A 23,998-nucleotide genomic window follows, 5' to 3' on the forward strand; every position below is an offset into this window, starting at 1 on the left:
TAGATAGATAGATAGATAGATAGATGTGAAAGGTACTATATTAGAAAGACAAATAAATACTGTACTTTGTAGACATATACATGTACTGCTCAGGTACAAGGCTGCCTTGTCTTTGCTAGAGGACCCTGTGTGAAATACAGTTGCTGTATCAGACAAATGGATATTTCCTACTAGCTCTGTGTAAAAGCATTTAGGTGCACATTTTCTGAATGTCATCTCCTGTCTGATAATGATAATAAAGGTGAGAAATAGACACGTGAGTCTATTTTGAGAGTCAGCCTCGGCTGCCAGTCATTAGTACGTGCACTTACATGTACCTGCTAATTATTACAGCTCGCAGTGCAGCAGAGAGCCAGCTGCTGAAGTGACACTTGCAGTATGGGGAGCGAGTGCCGCGCCCCGAGCCGCTCACACTCCAGCAGTATGGCCCGTTACACACCCTAATTGAAGCCTTCCCAGCAACAGCTTTCCATTTCCTAATTATTTCTGTGATTTCTATTTTATTTATTTATTTATTTATTTATTTATTTATTTATTTTGCGTTGATGCGAGAGAAAAAGCAGCGTGCAGCCATCTGCTCAACTGGCTCACAGGTTCAGTGACTCCCACATGCTCATTAAGACCCCTGCAGTCTGTCAGTCTTGAAGAAGGCTGATGTCGTGTCCCACACCTCAGTGCCTCATCCAGATCTAGAAACTTGTCACTTATTGCTTCCGTTTGTTCTGCTTGATAGAATTCATTTTAAAATGTGTCGCTGTGTCCTCATATGAACTCTCCTTTGTATTTCTTTTTTGTATTCAATATTATTGATTATTTTTGTGGGATAGCCTTCTTTCATCCTATCCCATTTTCCTTCTCCTTTATACACTCCTCTGTATTAGCTAAATCATGCCTCATCTCAGCCTCCTTCTGTTTTATTTCTCCCTTATCTTACTTTGTCTTTTCCTCCTCTGCCATTTCATGATATCCTTTTCCTTACCAACACCTTCATCCTGACAATTTTCTCCACACCATTAGACTCTCATCAACACGCCATATTATTGACACAAAGCAGGATAGATCTATGGCTTCATGATGCTTACTCCAAAGTCTGACCCTACCATCTGCATGCTGCAGGTAGAAATTCTAATTTTTAATGTCAGGTGATATTTGTGCAATCCTCAGATATCTATGTTTTGGTGCCCCTTGTTTCATCATCTTTCTGCTCTTAGCTGATGGGAGTGGAACCCAGTGTGATATTCTGCTGTCGTAGTCCATCCACTTCAAGGTCTTGCACTTTGTGTGTTTGAGGTGGCCTTCTGCACACCACTGATCTCTCTCATGCACAAGGTGTTTTCACTCATGGAACTGACACTCACATAATGTTATTTCCTTATCACCATATAGATAGATAGATAGATAGATAGATGATTTGCTTTTTACAGAAACTATTTATATTAATAAATACATAAATAGATAGATAAGTAAGCAAGTAAGTAAATAAATACATGCACACTTTGGCCTGAACACACCCTAGATTGACTAAAGAAAATTCAAAACAAAGAAAACTTCTGACTTGACAGTCCCAGTGCCAGTGAGACATTATGCAGACATTTTGCTGTTGGTATAAAGGAGCCCTGCTAGCGGTTCTTGATCCACTTCTGCTGAATAATTTGTTGGATGAAAGTCCTCAGTGTGAGTGTGTCAGAGAGAAGATGTGCAGCATTGCTCATACTGGCACTCAGTTTGGTTTTAATTCTCTCCTGGGGGTCCAGACTGTGTCTCATAACTGAACCTGCACTTTTAATTAATTTGTTGGGCCTCTCTTGTGACGATGTTACCAACTCGGCACACCACAGCATAGAAAATCACACAGAGTTGTAGAAAATGTGAAGGATGTCACTTTCCACATTAAAGGAACACAGTCCCCTAAGTGAGAAAGAGCCTGCACTGCCGTTTCTTATACAGTTCCTCAGTGTCCCAAGACCATTCCCACCTGCCATTGATGTGGACCCCCCAAGTACTTGTAGTAGTTGACCACCTCCACATTCACTCCTTGAATAGTAACCAGACATAGGGGCTCTTTGGTGCAGTGAAAGTCAATAACCAGTTCCTTGGTTTTTCTGATGTTGAGTAACAGATAATTATTTTCTATACCAAAAAACAAACTTCTCCACCTGACCCCTATATTCTGTCTCATCTCCTTTATCTATACACCTCATAAGTACTGAGAATTTCTGCAAATGACCTGCCCTGGTGTTAAATATAGTCTGAGCTGTGCAGAGTAAAGAGAAACAGAGACAGGCCTATTCCTTGTGGTGCTCCAGTGTTGCTCACGTCCATATCAGAGACACAGTTCTTGAGTCTCACAAACTGAAGGTCTCCCTGACAGAAAGTCCATCATCCAGGACACCACAGGCTCATCCACCTGCATTTTTCTGAGTTTACCCCTTAACAGCGATGGTTGGATGATATTGAAGGCATTGGAGATAAAAACATAATCCTTGCAGTGCTGCCAGCTTTATCCAGATGAAAATAATGTTTGTGGAGCACACAAATAATTGCATCCTCAACTCCAGTCTTTGTATGATAGACAAACTGCAGTGGGGCCAGGTGGTCTACCACAAGAGGACTCATATAGTCCAGGACCAGTCTCTTTTCTCTGTAAACCATAGAGAATTTACTATGTGGAAGCTCCCATTGTTTCTGACATGTTTTAATCACCATGTCTGGTACCAACAATTAGGCCACTTAGATCACACATCTTGCCCTTCTTAGTGCTTGGTTGAATAACAACTAAGCCTCTGAAAGTGGTCTACATGCGAAATGAACTGAGGGGAAGAAGCATGATTGGTTCTTTGGTAGAGCAGAATATTCAGCCTTAAAAAAGTAGCCACTAAGTGCTTATGTAGGAGTGGACCACTAACCACCCACATGGTGAAGTACAAAGGTTGAGCACGATACCAGTTGGGCAACAAGCAAGTGTGGGATTGATCAACAAAACTAGGAAATAACAAAAATTGTGTCTATAAAATGAATCATATATCAATAGATGTGTTTAAATTTATTTAAGGAAATCTATTAATATAATAAAACACTACTGGCTTGTGTGTGTGTGTGTGTCAGCTCCCTCTAACAAATCTGATTGGTCAGTTTTGTGTTGGTTGATCATTCAAACGAGACAGGTAGGAGAGCTTGAGACACACTAGAATAACGATGAAAGACGCAGAAGGAACGTTGAAAGATGCCTTCAACATGAGAAGTATGAATGGTGTCTTCACATTGGATAATGGGGACCCATCTACGATTGGTGGTAGTCAGAAGGTGAGCAATGTGCCTCAAAATGATCGAATTTGAGAATCGGGCTTTATAGTAACTCAATCGAGAGGGGATCCACTGGGCAAGATAGGTTGAGACACGTGAAGATACGGAAGAAAAGTATAGGAGGAACGCTGACAGTACATGTAAGGGAAAGAGATGTCAAATATTTTTAAATGCATTCAATTACAATTAACTAGTGAAAGATACTGTAAATCCCTATGCTGCATTTGAGACTACTGAGAGCAGTTTTTGCAATGCAGTTTACTTAATGGAAATAATCTTAATGAAACAAAATATGAAACAAAATATTTTTCTAACTATAATAAACTCAATAAAAGAATTTCAGTTGTTATAAACATATTAATCATTTTTCCAAAAGGCTATTTAAAATAATTATTCACCCATCCATTGTTTAGTCTCTCTTATGTAGTTCAGGGCGCATTTAACTTAGTGCCCTGTTACAGCAGCACTGGATGAAAATTAAGAACCAAATCCAGACCGACATCTGTCCTCTGATGAACAAACTTGCAAGCACACCTACACATTGCTAAACTCAGAATCAGCAATTCAATCAACAAGCACAGATTTGAGATGTGGACAGAAAACAGGAGCACACTAACACAGCGAGAATGAAAAGACTGCACATAGTGAGGCCAGGATGCACACTAAAGACTCTGGACCTGGGACTCTGCTATTATAACAGTTAAATGTGAAATTAGGTAAAACATGAATAGTGGAAAAAAGAAAACAGACAAAAGTGAATCTAACTCTCCATCCTCATAACACCCATCCTTCCATTTGTTTTTCACACCTTTTTAGTCCATTTCAGGATCATGTGGGACCCTTAATTGGATTAAGCATGTTTTAAATATGGACTGATGGATGAAATGTGAGTTGCAAGGTCTATTATTTGTTTTTATTGTATATTAAAGCTTACACAATCTGAATCTGAGCTCAGCACATCTTCATTTATCATACACCTTCAAATAATGAAATACTACTTTGCTTCTCGTCGATATTTTTAAACACTCAGTAATCTGCTGGTGGATGTTCCCAAGTGGCCACCATCTCTGGGCTGTGAGGTGTGCTTGGGCCCCATGTCAGTAACAGGTTCTGACTCCCTTGGCTCCTTCTGACTTTCAGAGCTCCCGTGGAGCCCTTGGTTGTCAGTTTCTGTACGCACCGTTGCTAATCCACAGAGCAGATGTCTTTTCGCCGAGTCGGCTCTCTGTGGTTAGTGTCTTCCCTGCTGCCGGATCGGCGTCCCGGAGTGCTATTAATTTATTCTTTTAGCAGGAGCCCCTCGTTCAGTGGTGCTGTCGAGTGATGGAAATGTCAGAGTCTGGGCCTTGTGTAAACACAAGAGGTGTATTTTTCTAAACATTATGTGTGCAGCTGCCAACGGCAAGGCGCCTGTGGCCCCGCGGGTCATTTTTCTATTTGTAGGTGACTTTTTCCTCCCTGTTTTGCTTCCTTTGATTGCTTAGTAAAACAAATGCCATCATTTTAGTGAAGGAAGACACAGAATTTAGGCTACAATCAATTTGGCTGATGATTGTTTATGACTTGTATCATTTCTTCTTTCTATCCATCCATTCTCTGAACTCAGCTTTCTTCAACAGTTATACTCAATCAGCGAATCCAGAGGTAACCTATATGGGCATGTAGAACACATCCAAACTGCACGCAAAAATCCATCCTGAAAAACTGGAGTCCAAGTGCTGTGAGATGGCAGTTAATATACTAACTATACCATGCATTTTATATTTAATTAATTTACTTTTCATTATTAATAACATATGCAAAAGCTGTGTGTTTCCAAGAGATTATTTGTATTAGTCTGCGATGGGTTTGCACCCTGCCCAGGATTGGTTCCTGCCTTGTGCCCTGTGTTGGCTGGGTTTGGCTCCAGCAGACCCCTGTGACCCTGTGTTCAGATTCAGCAAGTTGGAAAATGTATGGATGGGTTTGTATTAGTATGCTCAAAACACCAAAAATCAAATTACCACACTTTTCAGTGCTGGGGGCGCTTCTGGCCAGAATACAAAAGGTGCTGGTCAGGGGCACTATATAAAAGAAGAACGCAGTCACTTCACTGGCAAATGCCATAATCATGGCACAGAGACACAACTGCTTTCCTTCTAGTCAATAGAATGGACCCCCATGCATGAAACTAAGGTTTTGTACTGTGGAACCAATGATTGGAGACACTTGAACAGGGTGTGCCAGCCAGCGTCCACTTTGTGTGGTAGAGCTGGAGAGTGCCAATGTGCAAACAGTGCGACAGCGACTGGATAAACTGTGAAGCAGGCCCCTACTGTCACAACCACACAGGAACGCCTGAGAAACAGGACTCACATCCAGGAAATAGTTAGAAAATGGGATTTATTAGAAAATGGAATAACCCTTAAAAAAAACTGATAATGTCATTTCTCAATGTAGTCTCCACCCTTCTCAATGCACTTACGCCACCTGCCTGGAAATGCCTGGATTCCAGCAGAATAAAAGGTTTTGTCTTGTCCTCGCAACCACTCATGCACCACTTTCTTCACATCATCATCTGTCTTGAAACGACGACCACCCAGATGTTTTTTTAGCGACCCAAAAAGGTGGAAATCACACGGTGCCAAATCTGGTGAATAAGAAGGATGTGGCAATACCTCAAACTTCAGTTTCTCCAGACAAGCCTTGGTGTTCTTAGCAGTGTGCGGGCAGGTGGGCATTGTCTTGCAGCAAAAGGACTCCTTGAGACAGCAGTCCCTGCCACTTGGATCGAGTAGCAGGCTTCACATTGGACTTCAGCAAGTCACAGTAACTTGCACTAGTGACTGTAGTACCCCTCGGCATGTAGTGTTTGACAGTAACTCGGGTGCACGAGTGTCTGTGAGGACAAGACGAAATCTTTTATTCTTCTGGAATCTGGGCACTTCCAGGCAGGTGGCGCAAGTGCATTCACAAAGGTGCAGACTACATCGAGAAATGACATTATCAGTTTTGTTAAGGTTTGTTCCATTCTCTAATAAATTCCATTTTCTTACTTTAACTCAACTCCCCCTTGTACATGTGTATATGCAAACCCTCTTGGTGTCTAAGTACAGGAGGTGAGAAGAGTATACTCATGTGTACTTTGCTTCCATGGTTTTTGTGGGTAGTTATGTTCTTTTGTTTGATATCTAAAATGTGTCTGTGTTTGGGGTATTTGCATGTACTCTGTGACTGTCCTTTCTGTACCAGGGAAACAGAACCAATTAAGCTAGGCTTTGAATAAAAATGTCATTCAATAAGTGAATATATGTATATGCATCTGTATATGTGCTTAAGCATGCAACTGTTGTGCATACATACAGTAGATATTGTATGTTGTGTACTTTCTATCTGTTTTCATGTCTGTCTTCATATAAAAGTATTTGCGTGTCTATACTGTTTCAATTTGACTGCTTTAGACAATCTATCTATCTATCTATCTATCTATCTATCTATCTATCTATCTATCTATCTATCTATCTATCTATCTATCTATCTATCTATCTATGATGTAGTGCCTTTCATATCTATTTATCTATCTATCACTAAAAATATAAGAAAAGAAAGCTTTTATACCAACTGAGGGTGATCATGAAAGTTACACGAGCTTGGACGCAAAATACAACAAATGTGGCCATAAAGCAAAATGAAAAGACCGTTCACACCTCCCTCTGTCTAACCTTTCACCATTCTCACTTTTCTTGCACCTAATTCCTCCCACCAACTGAACTCTCATCAACACTCCACCCGATTCCAGGTTCACTGAAGCAATGGTCAATGGCCACTTTTATACCAGATCCTACTTCCGAGGTTACGTCCAGCCTCTTTGGAAGTACCTTTGATCCAGGAATAGCCCTACAAAACCCAGGTTTCCTTAACAAACTGCCGATCCATTTTTAACCAAAGGGCAGGACAAACCTGCAGCCTCCCGCTGCCAGCAGTTACAGGGCCAGAGAAGGCACAATCTTTTCTTGTGCACTCCTCACTGCCCTTCCACCATGTTTACATTAATTTAGTAATTCAAGGGACGCTCTTCCTGCCTTTCCATTTGGCATCACTGCCAGGGCAGGCTACAATTGACCTCCTGTCTGGGATGTGTTTCAGCATCTGTTGATTCAGGCTCCGAACCCAGTGACCTTTACATTGTGTATCACACAAACACACACGATTATGTGTGCCTTATTTTATCTATGTTTATATTCAATTCAGTTTATTTTGGTATAGCGCTCTTCACTGAGTGTAGGCATAGAGCGCAGTAACAAGTTTGCAGATTGGTACAATTACAAACTTTAGTAACTACCAATTACTAATTCTTAGTACACATAAACCCATAGATTTGTTTAAACACACAGGAAAACCAAGTAGTTAACATAAATGGAGCCCAGCAGTATCAGTCTATGAATGAAATTTTAATAATTCCCCTTGGGATTAATAAAGTATCTATCTATCTATCTATCTATCTATCTATCTATCTATCTATCTATCTATCTATCAATCTATCTATCTATCTATCTATCTATCTATCTATCTATCTATCTATCTATCTATCTATCTATCTATCAATGGAGGAGAGGAAAATAAAAACTCCAGTCATCAGCATCCTAGAAGAAAATAAACCTCTGGGGGGTCCACTGTCAGTCATAACAGGCAAAGTCAGACACAATCAGAGCCCTGGAGACCTTGGCCAACCAGCCACCCTCCCACTCCTTGGCATTCTATACAGTAAAGTCTTTGCTGGGTCGTCTAGTATGATGATCGAATCTATCCATCCGTTACACTCCATGTCTATATGGATTTTGTCAGGTTGCTATGTGTTTATAAGAATCTTTTTGTTACAGTGTGTTCAATATTCATGTGTTTCTGTTTCAGTGTGTAAAATTGTTTCTTTGCTTCAACAGGATGTGCATTTACTATATTTTGTCTTTCTTTATGAACGTGTGTGTGCAGAAGATTGTGCACATATACCTACTTTTGTGTACCTCAGACTGTGTGGGTATTTGTGTGAATGTATGCTTGTCTGGTGTGTGGCTGTGTGCCTTCAAGTGTGTGTTTGCACAAATGTAAATGTTTTGCGGGTACAATACGTGTTTATTCCCAGCGCCTAAGCTTTTTTGTTATGTGTGTTTGTGTCATTGTGTGGTCGGTGTGTTGATACGGATGTCATTTTGCGGGAGTGTGTACTTGTGTGTGCGTGCTGCTGTAATTGTGTGTGTGTGTGGGGGGGGGCTGTTTTGTAGAATGCTGTAGGTGTTTGATTGACAGCTAAATTACAAACATCTGGATGACAAAAGATTGCTCTGTACTTAGCTGCTCGCTCACCAATTTGCTGCAATTTTCACCTTTTTTTCTTCTCCTGCGCCTCTTTTTAAATTCTTCTGAATTTGTTACTTAGGGCTGCTTTTAAATCATGAAAGAAAAGACAAAACCTGCTGTTGTCAATCTTGAAAGCTTCCTCGTCAAAGTGTTTGTAGCTCCATAGTGTATATCATAAAACAGAGCTAATTTTAAAAAGGACAGCTCTGCGGCACACAGCACACTCATTCAGTGAGGTGGTCAAAGGGGGGCACTCGGGCCAGGAGTTGAGATGGGATTATTGAGGGGGCAACAAAACAGCGGCTAAGGAGTAAAACCATGAGAAGTTATACAGCAACATATAACTGGTGAGCACAAGGCAGCAGGTGATAGAATGGAGCAAAGAGAAGGTGAGGAGAACAGAGTGGATGGCACAGCAAGAGAAGACAGAAGACAGTAGGAGACTCTGCAGGTGTTGCAAGGAGCAGTCGACACAACAGGAATAGCACAGGGCAAGTGGGGAGATGGGCACAAAGCAGGGGTAGCTCTAGTAGAGCAGCAAGCTGTGGCAGTCCGTGTCCTGTCTAAGATGTGATGAGAGATTCAAGACCTGGACTAGTTTTGCTTCCGGGTTCTCATTCTTAGTTTTTCTCACTCTTCTCTTTCAAGGTGACCTGCCAACGAAGAACAAAAGCGAGCGTCTCTGAGGAACGCCGTTCAGCGTGCGTGCTACTTTCAGAGCTCAAGAAGTCAGTGTTATTTTTAAAAATGCAGGAGTGCTGCCATCAGCACTGCAATATGCACAGGTCGCATTTGACAAAGAGAGCGTTTTCTCCTGTGGCCCGCAGCTAGCTTTGTGGAAGCAGTTTAAAAATAATGGGGTGGTACTGGTGGAGGCTTCCACAGCACATAGCTCTTTGCCTGCAGCACTAGGCCTCAATTTTCAGTGAATTTGGAGGGCAGTCTTGGGATCTTTGTTTAACCTCATTCTTATGGTAACTCTCAGACTGGTGGTCCCAGACTCTGTACTTTGAGTTTTCTGCCTTTCAGTTACATACTTAATTCCTGTGCCCTTTACCTTTATCTGATCCAGTTGCCTGTTTGTCACTTATAATAAGTTCTTCTGCTCATCAGTGTGATAGATAGATAGATAGATAGATAGATAGATAGATAGATAGATAGATAGATAGATAGATAGATAGATAGATAGATAGATAGATAGATAGATAGATAGATAGATAGATAGAAATGGCACGCATTAGACGGGTATGAAACACTTTGTTGTATGGATATGAAACTATTTTAGAGAGACAGACCAAGCACAGGGCTGCTGGTTCATTTGCTGTAAAACCCCAATAAGAGTTTTTCCACCTGTCTGTACTTCAGTTTTATAAAACGTTTAACAAACAAGGGAAATTTACCTTTGGGATGCTGTATTACTATAGAAAGGCCCTGTATACAGAATCATTATAATGTCCTTGTGCAGTTTTTAATAATCATAACTTCAGTTCTATATATGAAAAACTTTAGTCTCTAAATATGATAAGTGAAAGAATTAATTTCATTTTTTACATAGATGTATTTCTGAGATAATAGTTAATTTTAACATGTCTACCGTCGTCATGTATACAAACTGCAATGCGATTCTGAAGTTGCGCAAATACATTTTGCAGTTGGTTTTAGTAATTCTCTAAATCGCATTAATTATCTCAGTCCACAATTCCTCTAAAGAGCGTGGTTTAGTTCTGTGGTGCATCTTTGTTGGAATGAGTTCATCTTCTTTGGACCATGATGATCGAGTTTAGGCAACCGCAGGATACAGTTTACTTTCTCTTTTATTGAAACCACAGGTCAATCATAACTCTGTGATGAACAAATTAATAAGTTAACTAAAATGAATAGAATATTCCAAATTTATTATGAAACTACAATAAAATAAATGAATTACACTTCATAGTGTTCTTTATTGATTAACTTCATCAAGCATACAACTAAAGTTATGATCATTTAAGACTGTACCAGGACTTTATAATAACCTGTATGTATAATAAAAATGTTTGCTTCTCTGTGTGCTTTGGTCCCCTTGTGTCTTATCTTCTTATTGCTCTCCCACTCTCTTTATCCAAGCCTTTCAGCTGTATGAATATTCTTTGTGTGACGTGTCTCAGTCTGCCTGGCCATGCCGCCATTGGTTGTCTTGCTGCTCTTCGTACTGAAGCTCACAGTCCTGTGTTTTATGTTGCTATTATTCCCCCATGCCTTGTGGTACAAATCCATTATAGTGCTGATAGATTGGATTTCATGATGGGATCCCCTGTGTTTGCTCCCCAGATCCCCACAACGTGGGCCCTAAACCCCAGAAGCCGAATGTGGACATTTCCCCCGATGTGCCATCGGAGTTTGATCCAAACCGGGCCCCCAATAAGGAGAACCCCTCAGGTATGATGAACCCTGGAAATCACTAATTCCACTTCACAATCCAATTTCACTGTACCCTCTCCCCTCATCATGTTATGTCTAACTCATCCTTTTGATATCTCTTAGTGAATTCCCTTCTGTGGAGCTTTTAGGTTTTTATAATCTCCTGTCATTAGGTCTAAAATGTGGCCATTAGAACCAAATGAGTAGAAACAATTCTGGTCAGTGTAAAGGGGAAGGAGACGTCCTTAAAAAACAAACAATAGTCCTCTAGCAGGGACAAACTTTTATTTAATGGAGGGCATCCTCAAATCGTCTGCTCTGCTGCTCCACTGCCCAATTTGAAAAGTTGGGTTGTAAAATTAAAAATTCTGTTTTAGGCCCTTTAGGCCTGTTTTTAACCCATAATTGTATTTAAAACCTTTAAATTATGCAATGCCTTTTCATAGTAGCCATGACCCAAGGTGATTTTGAAGTGCAGTACTATTCTACAACTGATTCTACAACTGATTTCTTTCTTTACATGGAGCACATGCAGATTTAATGAGAGACACAATAAATTAAGAAGACAGTAGTGAAACATCAACCTTGTGGCTTACTGTTAGACACTTTATTCACTAGACCACACACAATGCACACCCAATGCACGTCTGCATATTATTTTGTATTATATCATAAACCACTAAGGACACTCTGTGTCCAGTCCTTCTAAGCAATCTGATTGGTCAGTTTCGCTTTAGTGACGTGATGAAAGAGGAAGTGCATGTGAGAGACACACAAGCAGAGTTAAAGGTGCACACAGAGAGAGTCACCTTCAATGACAGAAAGTATAAAACCGGACAGGAGACAAGAAAGGTGTTTTGAAAATAATGACTATATTATATTACAGGTGGCATAATGGCTTTGCTGTGCACAGTCTGTGCTTGGCTCTTGTTTATCACACACAACTACTCTCATCCACAATGGGCCAACTTAGAGGCACCATCTCAACTAACATGTTCATTTTTGGCATGTGGAGACAAATTAAGTACCCCCATGGAGAGTAGAAGAATGTCCCAACTTATCAGATTATTATAGCTTCTTGAGTTGGTCTCGTCCGATGCGAGAAATGGACGTCTGAAGTGGAGCTCCGCTAGCAGTGGTGCTATTTTTCATGTTATTTGCTTATTATTCTGAGATATCCTGTATTTATTCAACCCGAGAGGGACCGCTACAGTATAGGTAAACACATATAAACATGGCCAACAAGAAGGGGGTCCGAAAGAATCGAAGACTAAAGCTACATCCAAGCTGCGATCAGCAAGCCCTAGTTCGAGATACGGCTACTCAGAGACAGACCTGGATCAGATGGGCGAAAGTACAGACTCCTCGGGACCACGGTCCGCTACATCGTCGCCTGCTGAGAGCGAAAAGGGGAGCGAAGGTGCGATCGTGAGTGCAGATGTGGATAGCTCGCCGATTGGAGAGGATTACCTGAAACTGGAAAAGGCCGGGAGGTCCGCGGCTTCAGTTACGCAATCACGCGGGACTGGAGCAGCGGGACACCGGCTTCAGCAGAGTCTGCTGCTTCATCTACGGTACAAGAAGGCACATTTGAGCTATCTGAACTGAAAGTGTTGCTCGCTGACCTCAGGCAAGATATAAAGAAAAGCGAGAAGGCTAATGAGAAAGCAACGGCAAAGGCACATGAGAGACTGAAACAGGAGATGAAACAGGCCAATGAATGTCTGCGACAGGAAATCCAACAGGCAAATGAAAGGCTCCAAGAGGTACAGCTTGAACTTCGACAGGTGCTGGGTAAAATTGAAGAGCGCATTGAGAAAAACTCGCTAAACTGAGCACGCTTGCTGATCGATTGGAGCATCTTAGTGAGACATTCACGAATCGGATCGAAATAGCCGAACATCTAGCTGCCAGTGCCGAGGAAAGAGCAGTAAATGTCAGTTCGAATGTAAAAACTCGGAGAAAAACTTGGAGACAGACTGGCTGCTTTAGAAGATGGGAATAGAAGGTATAATGTCAGAATTGAAGGCTTGCCGGAGAATCGAAAGTTTAAACCCGTGAAATTCGCAACTGAACTTTTTCTAAAATAATCGGGGCGACTTTAAAGCAGAATCTGAGATAGCAGCGGCTTACAGACGCTGATCAAACACCGTCAGACCCCGACCAAGATCTTTTATAGTCCGTTTTGAACGATTATCATTTAAGTTAGAGGTGATGGAACTCCTCAGGAAAAAAAGGAAGATATTATATATGAAGATTGCCACATCGCGTCTTCCCTGACTTCTCTCCAGCAACAGCTATCAAACGCCGCCTTCTATAATATTAAACAGCTGCTACGGCAAGCCAATGTCAAATACGGCCTCCTGTATCCGCAAAACTGAAAGTGGAATGGCAGGGCATTTCTATGTTTTCGCTAGCAAGGAGGAGGCAGAAAATGAGTTAAGAAAGCTGATCCCGGACTATTCTGATACATAATTGTGAGTCATGGCGGTAAATGATAAAGCTAGGATTAATAATCTACTGTCTGATCTATTTGTTTTAAAATACGGGTTTTTATCAGCATATATTCTCATATTCTTATATTATTATTACTTACTTATTACTTATCATTACTTAGTATTACTAGGGCTAAATGTTTGTGTTTTATTGTGCTTAATTACGTTTTCCTCTCTTTTTTTTTTCTTTTCTAATTATTTCATGTGTACCCTAAATGAGACTGTTCAATATCATACCCTTGGTTTGCTGTTATTGCTATTACTGCATTAAGACTTGTTATGCTTGTTTTGGACACATCTTTAACACCATCACCTGGGTTTATTATCTGGGGATATCATCTTAATGCACTAAAATTGATGAAGATTATATGTATGTGTGTATGTATATATATATATATATATGTATATGTATATGTATATATATATATGTATATATTAAGTGCAAAATTCTTTTCTTTTTTTCTTTTTCCTCTTTTAAAGACTATATTGGTAACAGATATCTCTATCTTTTAACCTTAAAGCCACTGCATGGGGGCTTGATGTGCTTTGGACGTGCTCTGTCTCTGGGTATGTCAGAGGACTGGGACTGCATGAAGTGGGTTTTAGCCTCACCTGGGAGGCAAAAAGGGAGGGTGGGGGTTAAGGGGAAGAGAAAGAGAGCAGGCTTGATCTATATCTAATCTATCATCTCAATCTTTATAATTATAACTATCAACGTAATAATAAGCTGCATGGCAACAACTCTTGGGGGAATAGGAAATTAAGACCTAAACTATTTCACTTCCAGTTAAGACTATAATATGACACCAAAAACTCAGAATCAGTGTCTCCATGATGGGACAGTTAACTTCGTAAGCTGGAATGTTAAAGGCCTGAATCACGAATTAAAGAGAAAGAAAGTACTTTCTCACCTAACAGGTCTAAATGCTAAAATAGTATTTTTACAGGAAACCCACTTACTAAGTAAGGATCAGTTCCGCTGCAAAAGACTGGACTGGCCAAATGTTCCATTCTAGTTTTACAAAGAAAACTAGAGGGGTGGGAATTCTCATACATAGAACAGTACCATTTGTAGCATCAGATGTAGTATTGGATCCTGAAGGGAGATATGTGATGGTCATGGGAGACTTATCTAACTGTAAAATGATTTTGATAAATGTTTATGCACCTAATGTTGATGATAAGGAATTTATACAAAATTTATTTGCATCCATTCCCAATCTGAACACTCATAAACTTATAATGGCTGGGGACTTTAATTGTGTTCTAAATCCACTTTTAGATAAGACTTCCTCCACAGGGGAACGCAACTAACACCGCAAAGATAATTACAAAGTTTATAACTGATCACAACTTATCAGATCCCTGGAGGTTTTAAACCCAAATTCAAGAACATATTCTTTCTACTCACCAGTACATCATTGCTACTCAAGGATTGATTACTTCTTTATAGATAATAACTTCTTGCCTAAGATTAAATCTTGTAAATACGATGCTATTGTTATTTCAGACCATGCTCCGATGATCTTGGAGCTGAAATTACTAAGCCCCATACACTCACCCCAGATGGCGCCTCAATCCGCTTCTATTAGCTGACGAGAATTGTACTGAATTTATATCCAAACAAATTGAATTCTTTCTAGAGACAAATACATCCCCTGAGATCTCTGCAGGAACACTCTGGGAAACTCTTAAGGCCTTCTTAAGAGGACAGATTATCTCATATCTTTCCCACAGAAATAAATCCGCGAAGAAAGTAGCAGAGATAAAAAGCGAAATTACTAAAATAGATGAAGAACATGCCAGACTACCAAGCGAGACTCTACATAAGAGGAGGCAGGCTCTACATTCAGAATTAAACCTCTTGACAACTAAAGAAACCGAACAACTAATTTACAAATCCAGACATCATTATTATGAACATGGAGAGAAAGCTAATAAGCTTTTAGCGCAACAAATTCACAAGCAAGAAGTGCAACGCAATCTCGTAATTACTAACACGAATGGAGATAAAATCATCGAACACAAAAATATAATGTGCACTTTTAGAGACTACTATAAATCCCTATATACTACTGAGTTTAAAGAAGACAATATACAATCTAATGCATTTCTGGATAAATTACAGATACCACAAATTGACGCTATTAGTGTGGAGGAGCTCGATAAACCTCTGTCATTATCAGAATTACTGGATGCTATAAAGTCACTCCAAGGTGGAAAAGCAGCAGGCCCTGATGGCTACCCTGCAGAGTTTTACAAGAAATTCTCCGCTCAGCTAGCTCCCTCCTATTAGCAACATTTACAGAAGCCAGAGATAACCAATCTCTTCCACAAACCTTTCGCCAAGCACTAATCACTGTCTTTCCAAAACAAAATAAGGACTTATTACAATGTGCATCATACAGACCAATTTCACTTCTGAATAACGACGTTAAAATACTCTCTAAAATCATAGCTAGAAGGATGGAGAAAGTGCTCCCTCAATAATATCACAAGACCAAACTGGATTTATTAGGGGCCGACACTTATCTTCAAATCTTCGACGCCTGTTTAATGTAATATACTCACCAACTAAATCAAACACCCCAGAAATATTATTATCATTGGATGCAGAAAAGCATTCGACATGATTGAATGGAAATACCTTTTACTATTTTGGAGAAGTTTGGGTTTGGCCCAACATTTGTGCATGGATTAAATTACTGTATACTAACCCAGAAGCTTCAGTTTGCATCAATAACATTTGCTCAGACTACTTTAAACTAGAACGTGGCACAAGACAAGGATGCCCTTTGTCACCACTGCTGTTTGCAATTGCCATTGAACCACTGGCAATACATTGTCGAAATACTGATCAGATAAAGGGGATTAGCAGAGAAGGACTGGAACAGAAAATCTCATTATATGCAGATGACATGGTACTGTATATATCGGACCCAGAAAATTCTGTGCCTGCAGTCTTAGCAGCACTCACAGAATTTCAAAAGCTCTCTGGTCTCAGAATTAATCTGAATAAAAGTGTACTCTTTCCGTGAATTCGCAAGCATATAATATTAGATTAGACACCCTTCCTTTTATCATTGCAGAACAGTTTAAATACCTCGGGTAAACATCACAAGTAAACATAAAGCTCTTTATCAAAAAATTTCGTCGTCTGTATGGAAAAAATTAAACAAGACTTGCATAGATGGTCAACCCTTCATCTCACACTAGCTGGAAGAATTAACACTGTTAAGATGAATATTCTTCCTAAGCTCCTTTTTATTTCAAAACATACCAATATACATTAATAAATCGTTCTTTAAGCAATTAGATTCAACAATAACCTCATTTATTTGGAATTCTAAACATCCACGCATCAAAAGAGCGACCCTACAAAGACAAAAGGCAGAAGGCGGCATGGCTCTACCTAACTTCCAGTTTTATTACTGGGCGGCAAATATACAGTCGATAAGAACCTGGACACAAATAGAAGAACATACACAGGCATGGACCGCAATAGAAGTAAAATCCTGCAGTACTTCTTTGTATTCCTTGCTTTGTGCTCCAATAAACACACGCTATCGGCAATACACTAATAACCCAATTGTGCTCCACTCACTTAGAATCTGGAACCAATGTAGAAAGCATTTTAAGACGGAGAAGCTTCTTTCTGTGGCACCCTGCAAAAGAACCACCTCTTTCAACCCTCACAAACATATGCAGTTTTAATATCTGGAAAAATTTGGAATTAACTTGCTTAGAGACCTTTATATAGACAACGTCTTTGCATCCTATGAACAATTACGTTCCAAATTTAACATTCCAGCTACAAATTTCTTTCACTATCTTCAAATCAGGAACTTTGTTAAACAGAACCTTCCAGATTTTCCTCATCTTGCACCCTCATCCACGCTGGAAAAATTATTGCTCAATTTCAAGGAGTTAGACTCCATCTCTACAATATATAAAATCCTTTTACAATCCCTTCCTTTCAAAGATCCAAGAGGACACTGGGAAAATGACCTCTCAATTAATATATCAGAAAAGGAGTGGAAAGTAGCAATGCAGAGAATTCACTCAAGCTCCATATGCAAAGCATACAATTATACAACTCAAAATTATATATCGAGCACATCTGTCTCGACTAAAACTCTCCAAAATGTTTCCAGGGCATGATCCAACCTGCGAACGCTGCAACCAAGCCCCAGCCTCACTAGGTCACATGTTCTGGGCCTGCTCCAAATTAACATTATTCTGGACAAAAATTTTTAATTACCTCTCAGACAGTCTTGGACTCACAATCCCTCCTAACCCATTAACAGCTGTGTTTGGGGTTCTTCCAGAGGGTCTTAAAGTGGAGAAAGACAAACAAACTGTGATTGCATTCACTACACTGTTGGCACGCAGACTTATTCTGATAAACTGGAAGAACCCAAACTCTCCTCTTTAAGTCAGTGGGAAACTGATGTGTTATATTATTTAAAATTGGAAAAATCAAATACTCAGTTAGAGGATCTGTGCAGACTTTTTCAAAACATGGCAGGATCTAATCAGTAATATTTTGAAATGATTTTATAAAGCACAGAGAATTTGTTGATTTAGGTATTTTTAAAAGCCTTAAATTTTACACCGTTTGGCTTGCTCTCTCTCTCAAGGGTGGGGATCGATCTGTTCTTAGCATAATTCTTTTTTTTTTGTAAAACTTGATTGCTATGTATTGATTGTAATAAAATTAATAAATAAATAAATAAAAAAAAAAAGATTATTATAGCTTCTCCACTACTTCCACACATTATATTATATTATATTATATTATATTATATTATATTATATTATATTATATTATATTATATTATATTATATTATATTATATTATATTAGCTGGGTAAGCCTGTGGTATAAAAAGCCTGGGGTCGTGTTGAAAAAACTGAAATTTAGAGATAATTGAAAGGAACTACTCTGGGCATCTCTCTCCTAGGAGGTTTTGTTTTGCCGACATGCTCGCATCGCTTGTGCATTAGCGGCTAACGACTTTGTCTTTCTTCTGAGGTTTTGTTTTGCCAACACGCTTGCCTCACTTGTGTATTAGCGGCTAAGCGAGTTTGTTTCCTAGGAGGTGGAGCCCATACCCTGTCTCCACCTATCACTTCTGGGCCAGACAGACACACATACTTCCACACATAGACGTTTATATATTATATTATATTATATTATATTATATTATATTATATTATATTATATTATATTATATTACATGTTAAATAAAGGTAAGAAAATAAAATTAAATTTTTTTCATTTTTCTTGCCTTACATGTACCCTCAGTATTCCCCCTACCCTTTTCCTTGATAGCCTTGTCTTTCAGCCTCTCTTGGCCAGCACTTCCTCCCTCAATTGTATACCCATTAAGCCTGCTTCTCACACTCCTGTCACTTCGAGGCACCTTGACTGCTTTTTGAGTACTACTAAAGGCAGACGGGACCCTATTACCTGCTTCTTCCCATCTTTGAAGGCGACTCTCAGCGTTCCTCTGGCAGCTTTCCTGTTTCATCTTGTGTCTCAACTTGTTTTGCCTGGTGCTTCAAGTCTCAGTCTCATTTGAGTGAGAAACCAAAGACTAACTGACCAATCAGATTACTTGAGGGGATCAGATACAGACAGCCACTCACATACAGAGTAGCATTTGATGATATAGTAGATTGTGGATCCGCTGTACTGCTCTTAAATCCCACACCTTGTTAACGGCCATGTGGATGTTTTTCACTCCGTTCATCGTGTGTTTTTTCCACAAGATATTCCAGTTTTCCTTTAACATTTCAAGTCCTAAAGACCTGTGTGTTTGGTTAATTCTAAACTGGCTCCATTGTGCACAAGAATAGGTCTAGTGATGGAGTACCAGTCCGTTCTGGGGCGCTTTCTGCCTTTTGCCTGTTGCTGCAGTGTTAGACTCTCTTCTACCTGCAACTTTGAGTTGAATTAAGCATTGCTATGCCATTGATGATCCCGGTGTGCATATTCAGAGCATGACAAGGATACAATATAAAATATTGCAAAATATTAGTATTTTTTTAATTTGCTATTATTATTAATATTTTTAATACTCCAACATTTTTAATGAACATGTAAATTAATGCACTGCATGTGTATCAACTCCTTTAGGAAATAAATCCTGTTTTTCCATGCAGTTACTTTATTCCAGTGACATGTTTGCCTGCACAATAAAATGTGAGGTCTGCATTCTTCAGGCATTATTCCGATTTATCACATGTAAGGGTATTTGGCCCAGCTGAACATATTATACACACCACTGAAAGAAAGGCAGAAAAGACACACTTGCTTGCACTACAGTGGCCAAAGGAAGGAGCCATTCTCATATGAAATGCAGTATTTGTCCAAGAGAAAGAATGACTGCAGGCAGGTAGAATCTATATAGCCTTACCACCTTTCACACTCTACTGTGTAGGTGGGTGTGTGTGTAGTTTCCTTCCATTTCCAGGTTACACAAGAAAGGAGTTGTCTTCTTGTTCAAGTTAGCACTGAAGAATTAGAGACCAGGGTCAGACAGAATCAGCAAACAAACAAGGAGTGAATGAGGAACAAAGAGCAATCCAATTGGCATCCCCCTCTGCATTCGTGGTACAGCAGACGGGCAGTGGGCTAAGCCCCCTCTCAATGTCTTATCTTCCTACCCGGTCTTGGGGGAGCAAAGCTTTCTGATGATATTATTAACACTACCGCCAAGCCCTGGGCCCGTTGCCAGGAGAACTATCCCAAGCGGCCTAGCGAAGCCGCAGCCGCGCTGAGCCTCTGTTATTAAACAGAGCGGCCTTCCACTAACCGCAAAGCCCAGCTGGGCTATTAGATTCATTATTGCAGTAATAAAAGCTGTATCAAACAATTTCTCTGCTGCAGCCTTTCTTTTCTTTGTGTTTATTTATTTATTTATTTATCTATTTATTTATTTTCCACTTTAGCAGAGATTTTAGTGGCTCTTCTTTCTAACCCCCCCCACCTTCTTTCCAGATTGTCTTTGTCATCACCCAAGCTGAAATAAAAACAAACAATGAATAAAAAATAAGCTTCACTATTCTACAAAAGGACTGTAAGAGCCATTGTTTCAAGTCAATGACATTCTGCTCCGAGGCTGAAAGCAGTTTGTGTAAGAAATGTAAACGGCAGTGTAACTTTGAAGAGTCGGAGAAAGCAGAAACTCTTGGAGGTGGTGCTTGGTCTTCACTCCAGTCACCAGAGGCTTACTGAGTCCCTGTGTCACATGCGATCTGACCACATCCAGGCAGTTTCTACCATCTCCTCTCCTTACAAAGTATAAAAGGTCTTGGTGGCAGACTGTGGTGGACACATGAGTTATGAGGTTGTGTTTTGGTAAGGGGGCCAGTTAAAGAGAATTTGGTCCATCAGACACCTAAGTGTGTCAACTTTTTGGTACACCATAGATGACTGGTTGCTCCTCATCATAGCACTCAGGTAACTCCATCTTTCCACCAAATGTCAGTGGTGACTAATAACAATATTAACCCATCAATTGGGTGAGGTCCACAGATTAAAAATGTTATATTAGATTCAAAGTAATCTAATTCTACCTGTACTCATTATCATAAGTGCAAGGATTTTAAAATGGTTAATCAAAAATAATGTAAGATACCCCAAAAAACCTTTTTGTTTAGCCTCTAAATGAAAAATGATCCTTTTTTATAATAATAAATTACCCCTTGTTGTCTAGTAAGAGGATTTCCAATAAATGAATTATCAATAACAACATTTCCATACATTATTGCTTTGCTGACATCTTTATTTGGTGCAGCTTACAATATCTGAGAAGCAATAGGCTACATTTCTTTTTTGTTTTTCCAGTTGGGCTAGCTGAGTTAACTTGCTCGTGGTCACACAATGTCAGTAGTGGGATTTGAATCCACAGCCTCTGTATTCGAGGTCCTAAGCCTTAGCCACCATACCGAACCGCCTGCCTTTTCAGGAGACACCACCAAACCATTTAATTGGACCTCTTAATACCAATAATATTATGAGTGCCTGAAACTGTACTTCAGAAAATAACTCTGGGACACCTGTTGGATTCAATAACAACGCGGTTGGAAACACGTTAAGGGCATGTTTTAGCCAAAGTTAGAATGTTTTCCGTCATGGAAAGAACCACAGACACATGGAGTAAATTAGCAAGTAGTGGTGAACAGTAGGACTTTAGGGACCTTTAAATCTCCACATTTTAGATGAATGGGCTTGTTCTCATAACAATTCTTCTAATGTTCTAAACTACCAATGATGACTAAATAATCACTAAAATAATAAGACTCCCTTTACCTCCAGTATTTGAACTTCATAACTGACAATTATAATACAACTCTTATGATCGTTAATGATAGCTGTTTTAATGTGACTCTGAAACAGATCTTCTATTTTTTTATACTGTATGTATAGAATTCAACATTTTATTCCTAAAACTGTTTAATCCAAATCAGGGTAATTAGGGGCCATGGGCCAGCAAAAAGCCCATCTCAGACATGCAGATCTCTGTGTCTATTCTTCTAAAAGCAGTAACACTGAAGACTGATCATATTCATGCATTCCCAACGGACACCTAATCACATATAATTATGTGATGTCGTGCTGACTGCCAATAGTAATTAAACTTTTAAATGCCAATTGTAAGACATCCAGTAATACTTTGACCAGCCAATAGAATGCTATAATTTGCCACCCCAGTAATCTAATAGCCATCGTTTGGGAATATATAGTGATGAGGAGGATCCAGGCGGCCATTCAGCCTAGAACTTTGTATTGTTGAAGTGCTGAAGACCGTGGCTCCAGAGTGGTGAATTTTAACTTGGTGTCACCAGCCATACATTTTTGTTTTTCTTTCCTCTTTTGCAGTGTGACCATAGATATTTTCATGAAAAATAAGCTAACAACGTTATTACCTTATCACTTACATATTTAAACGAGAATTGGCATCAGCCACCCTAATTTGGGGTGTTAATGATTTACTTCATGAGGCACAATTACATAATAAATGCCTCATATAATTAAAATATTTAGTGTGTGCTTCACTTTAATTATTTAAAATCAACTATTCTTGATTATAATAGAAATTTGTTATTTTTTGCCCTCTAATAGAGAGCCAGAATGGGCTTGATCCCTACTAAAGGATCAAAAATAAAAAATGACATCATATTTGTAATCACTGCCCTTCAAATAATCTAAAATGATACCCCATATGCTTATGTTTGAAATGTGTCATTTTTAATAATCAGGGAACATCTCTTAGAAGGCTAGAATCACTGATAAAGAATCATATATGAAAATCATTATCATATTCACGATCGGCAACCTTCAAATAGACATGTGGAGTAACATTATGTGCTATATTACTGATCCAATTTTTATCAAAGTTTTGTGAAAAGGATTAACTTCGACTCTTCATATTCCATTAGGTGCTGAACCTATGGCGTCAATTAAGGAGGCACGACAGCTATTTTTTTTACTTTTTATGATAAACGTAATTTCATATACAAAATATGGTTCAAGAATGCCCTAAAAATAGTTTTTCAGGTCTGCACGGTCAAAAATAGGGCGGAGCTCCAAAAAGCTTCATGACCTGCATAACCAGACATCAAGACAAGTCAAACAGTTTTCTCATATCGTTGAGTCAGGAGGCAGCAGACAAAAAACTGAACTGATGATAATAATAATAATCTTCTTTTCTTCTTCTTCTTCATTCGGCTGTTCCCAATAGGGGTCGCCACAGCGGATCATCTTCTTCCATATCTTTCTGTCTTTTGCATCTTGTTCTGTTCCACCCATCACTTACATATCCTCTCTCACCACATCCTTACACCTTCTCTTAGTCCTTCCTCTTTTCCTCTTCCCTGGCAGCTCTATCTTTAACATCCCAATAACATCTCCCAATATACCCAGCATCTCTCCTCTGCACACGTCCAAACCAACACAATCTCGCCTCTCTGACTTTGTCTCCCAACCGTCCAACTTGAGCTGACCCTTTAATGTACTATAATAATAATAATACTAATAAAAGACTAATTCCCTAATTGACAATAATAATGTTTTAACATGTTTACACATTAATTCTACCTTTCTAGTTATCCCTATTTAAGGGATCATGATTTCTGGCTCAGCCTTTCAGCCATCTTGTACGATTAGTTTCTTATCTCCTCTCTGTCTGTTTAATTAGGGGACTCATGGTTATTTTCATTCTTGATTGTCTTCATCAGTACAAAGACCTCACCTACATACGCTTCTCCCTTTGAAGTCTTTAGGAACCAGCAGTTCTCTCTCATGTCATTAATGATATAGAAGTAACCTCACCTATTTGTGCGACTATAAAGACTACAGAAGACTACAAACATAGTAATGACGGATGATGGACAGATTGTCTTTCTGAGGCCTTACACACCTAAAACTGCAAATAATTATGGAACCACCCAATCATA

At 39.4% G+C, this 23,998-nt stretch overlaps 1 protein-coding gene across 2 annotated transcripts in view; it reads left to right on the forward strand.

The window, feature by feature from the left end:
* efnb3b (ephrin-B3b) overlaps nucleotides 1-23,998 on the forward strand; it is a 397,095-nt gene that overhangs the window by 357,183 nt on the left and 15,914 nt on the right. The window contains exon 4 of one of the 2 annotated variants that reach the window (XM_039747177.1): nucleotides 10,948-11,055. The exons of the other annotated variant lie outside the window; for it this stretch is intronic. Coding sequence (XP_039603111.1) covers nucleotides 10,948-11,055 — 108 coding nt within the window. The remainder of the gene's footprint in view (nucleotides 1-10,947; nucleotides 11,056-23,998) is intronic. 2 annotated transcript variants of the gene reach the window in all.

Source organism: Polypterus senegalus, chromosome 3, assembly GCF_016835505.1.
Source record: "Polypterus senegalus isolate Bchr_013 chromosome 3, ASM1683550v1, whole genome shotgun sequence".
NCBI lineage: Eukaryota > Metazoa > Chordata > Cladistia > Polypteriformes > Polypteridae > Polypterus > Polypterus senegalus.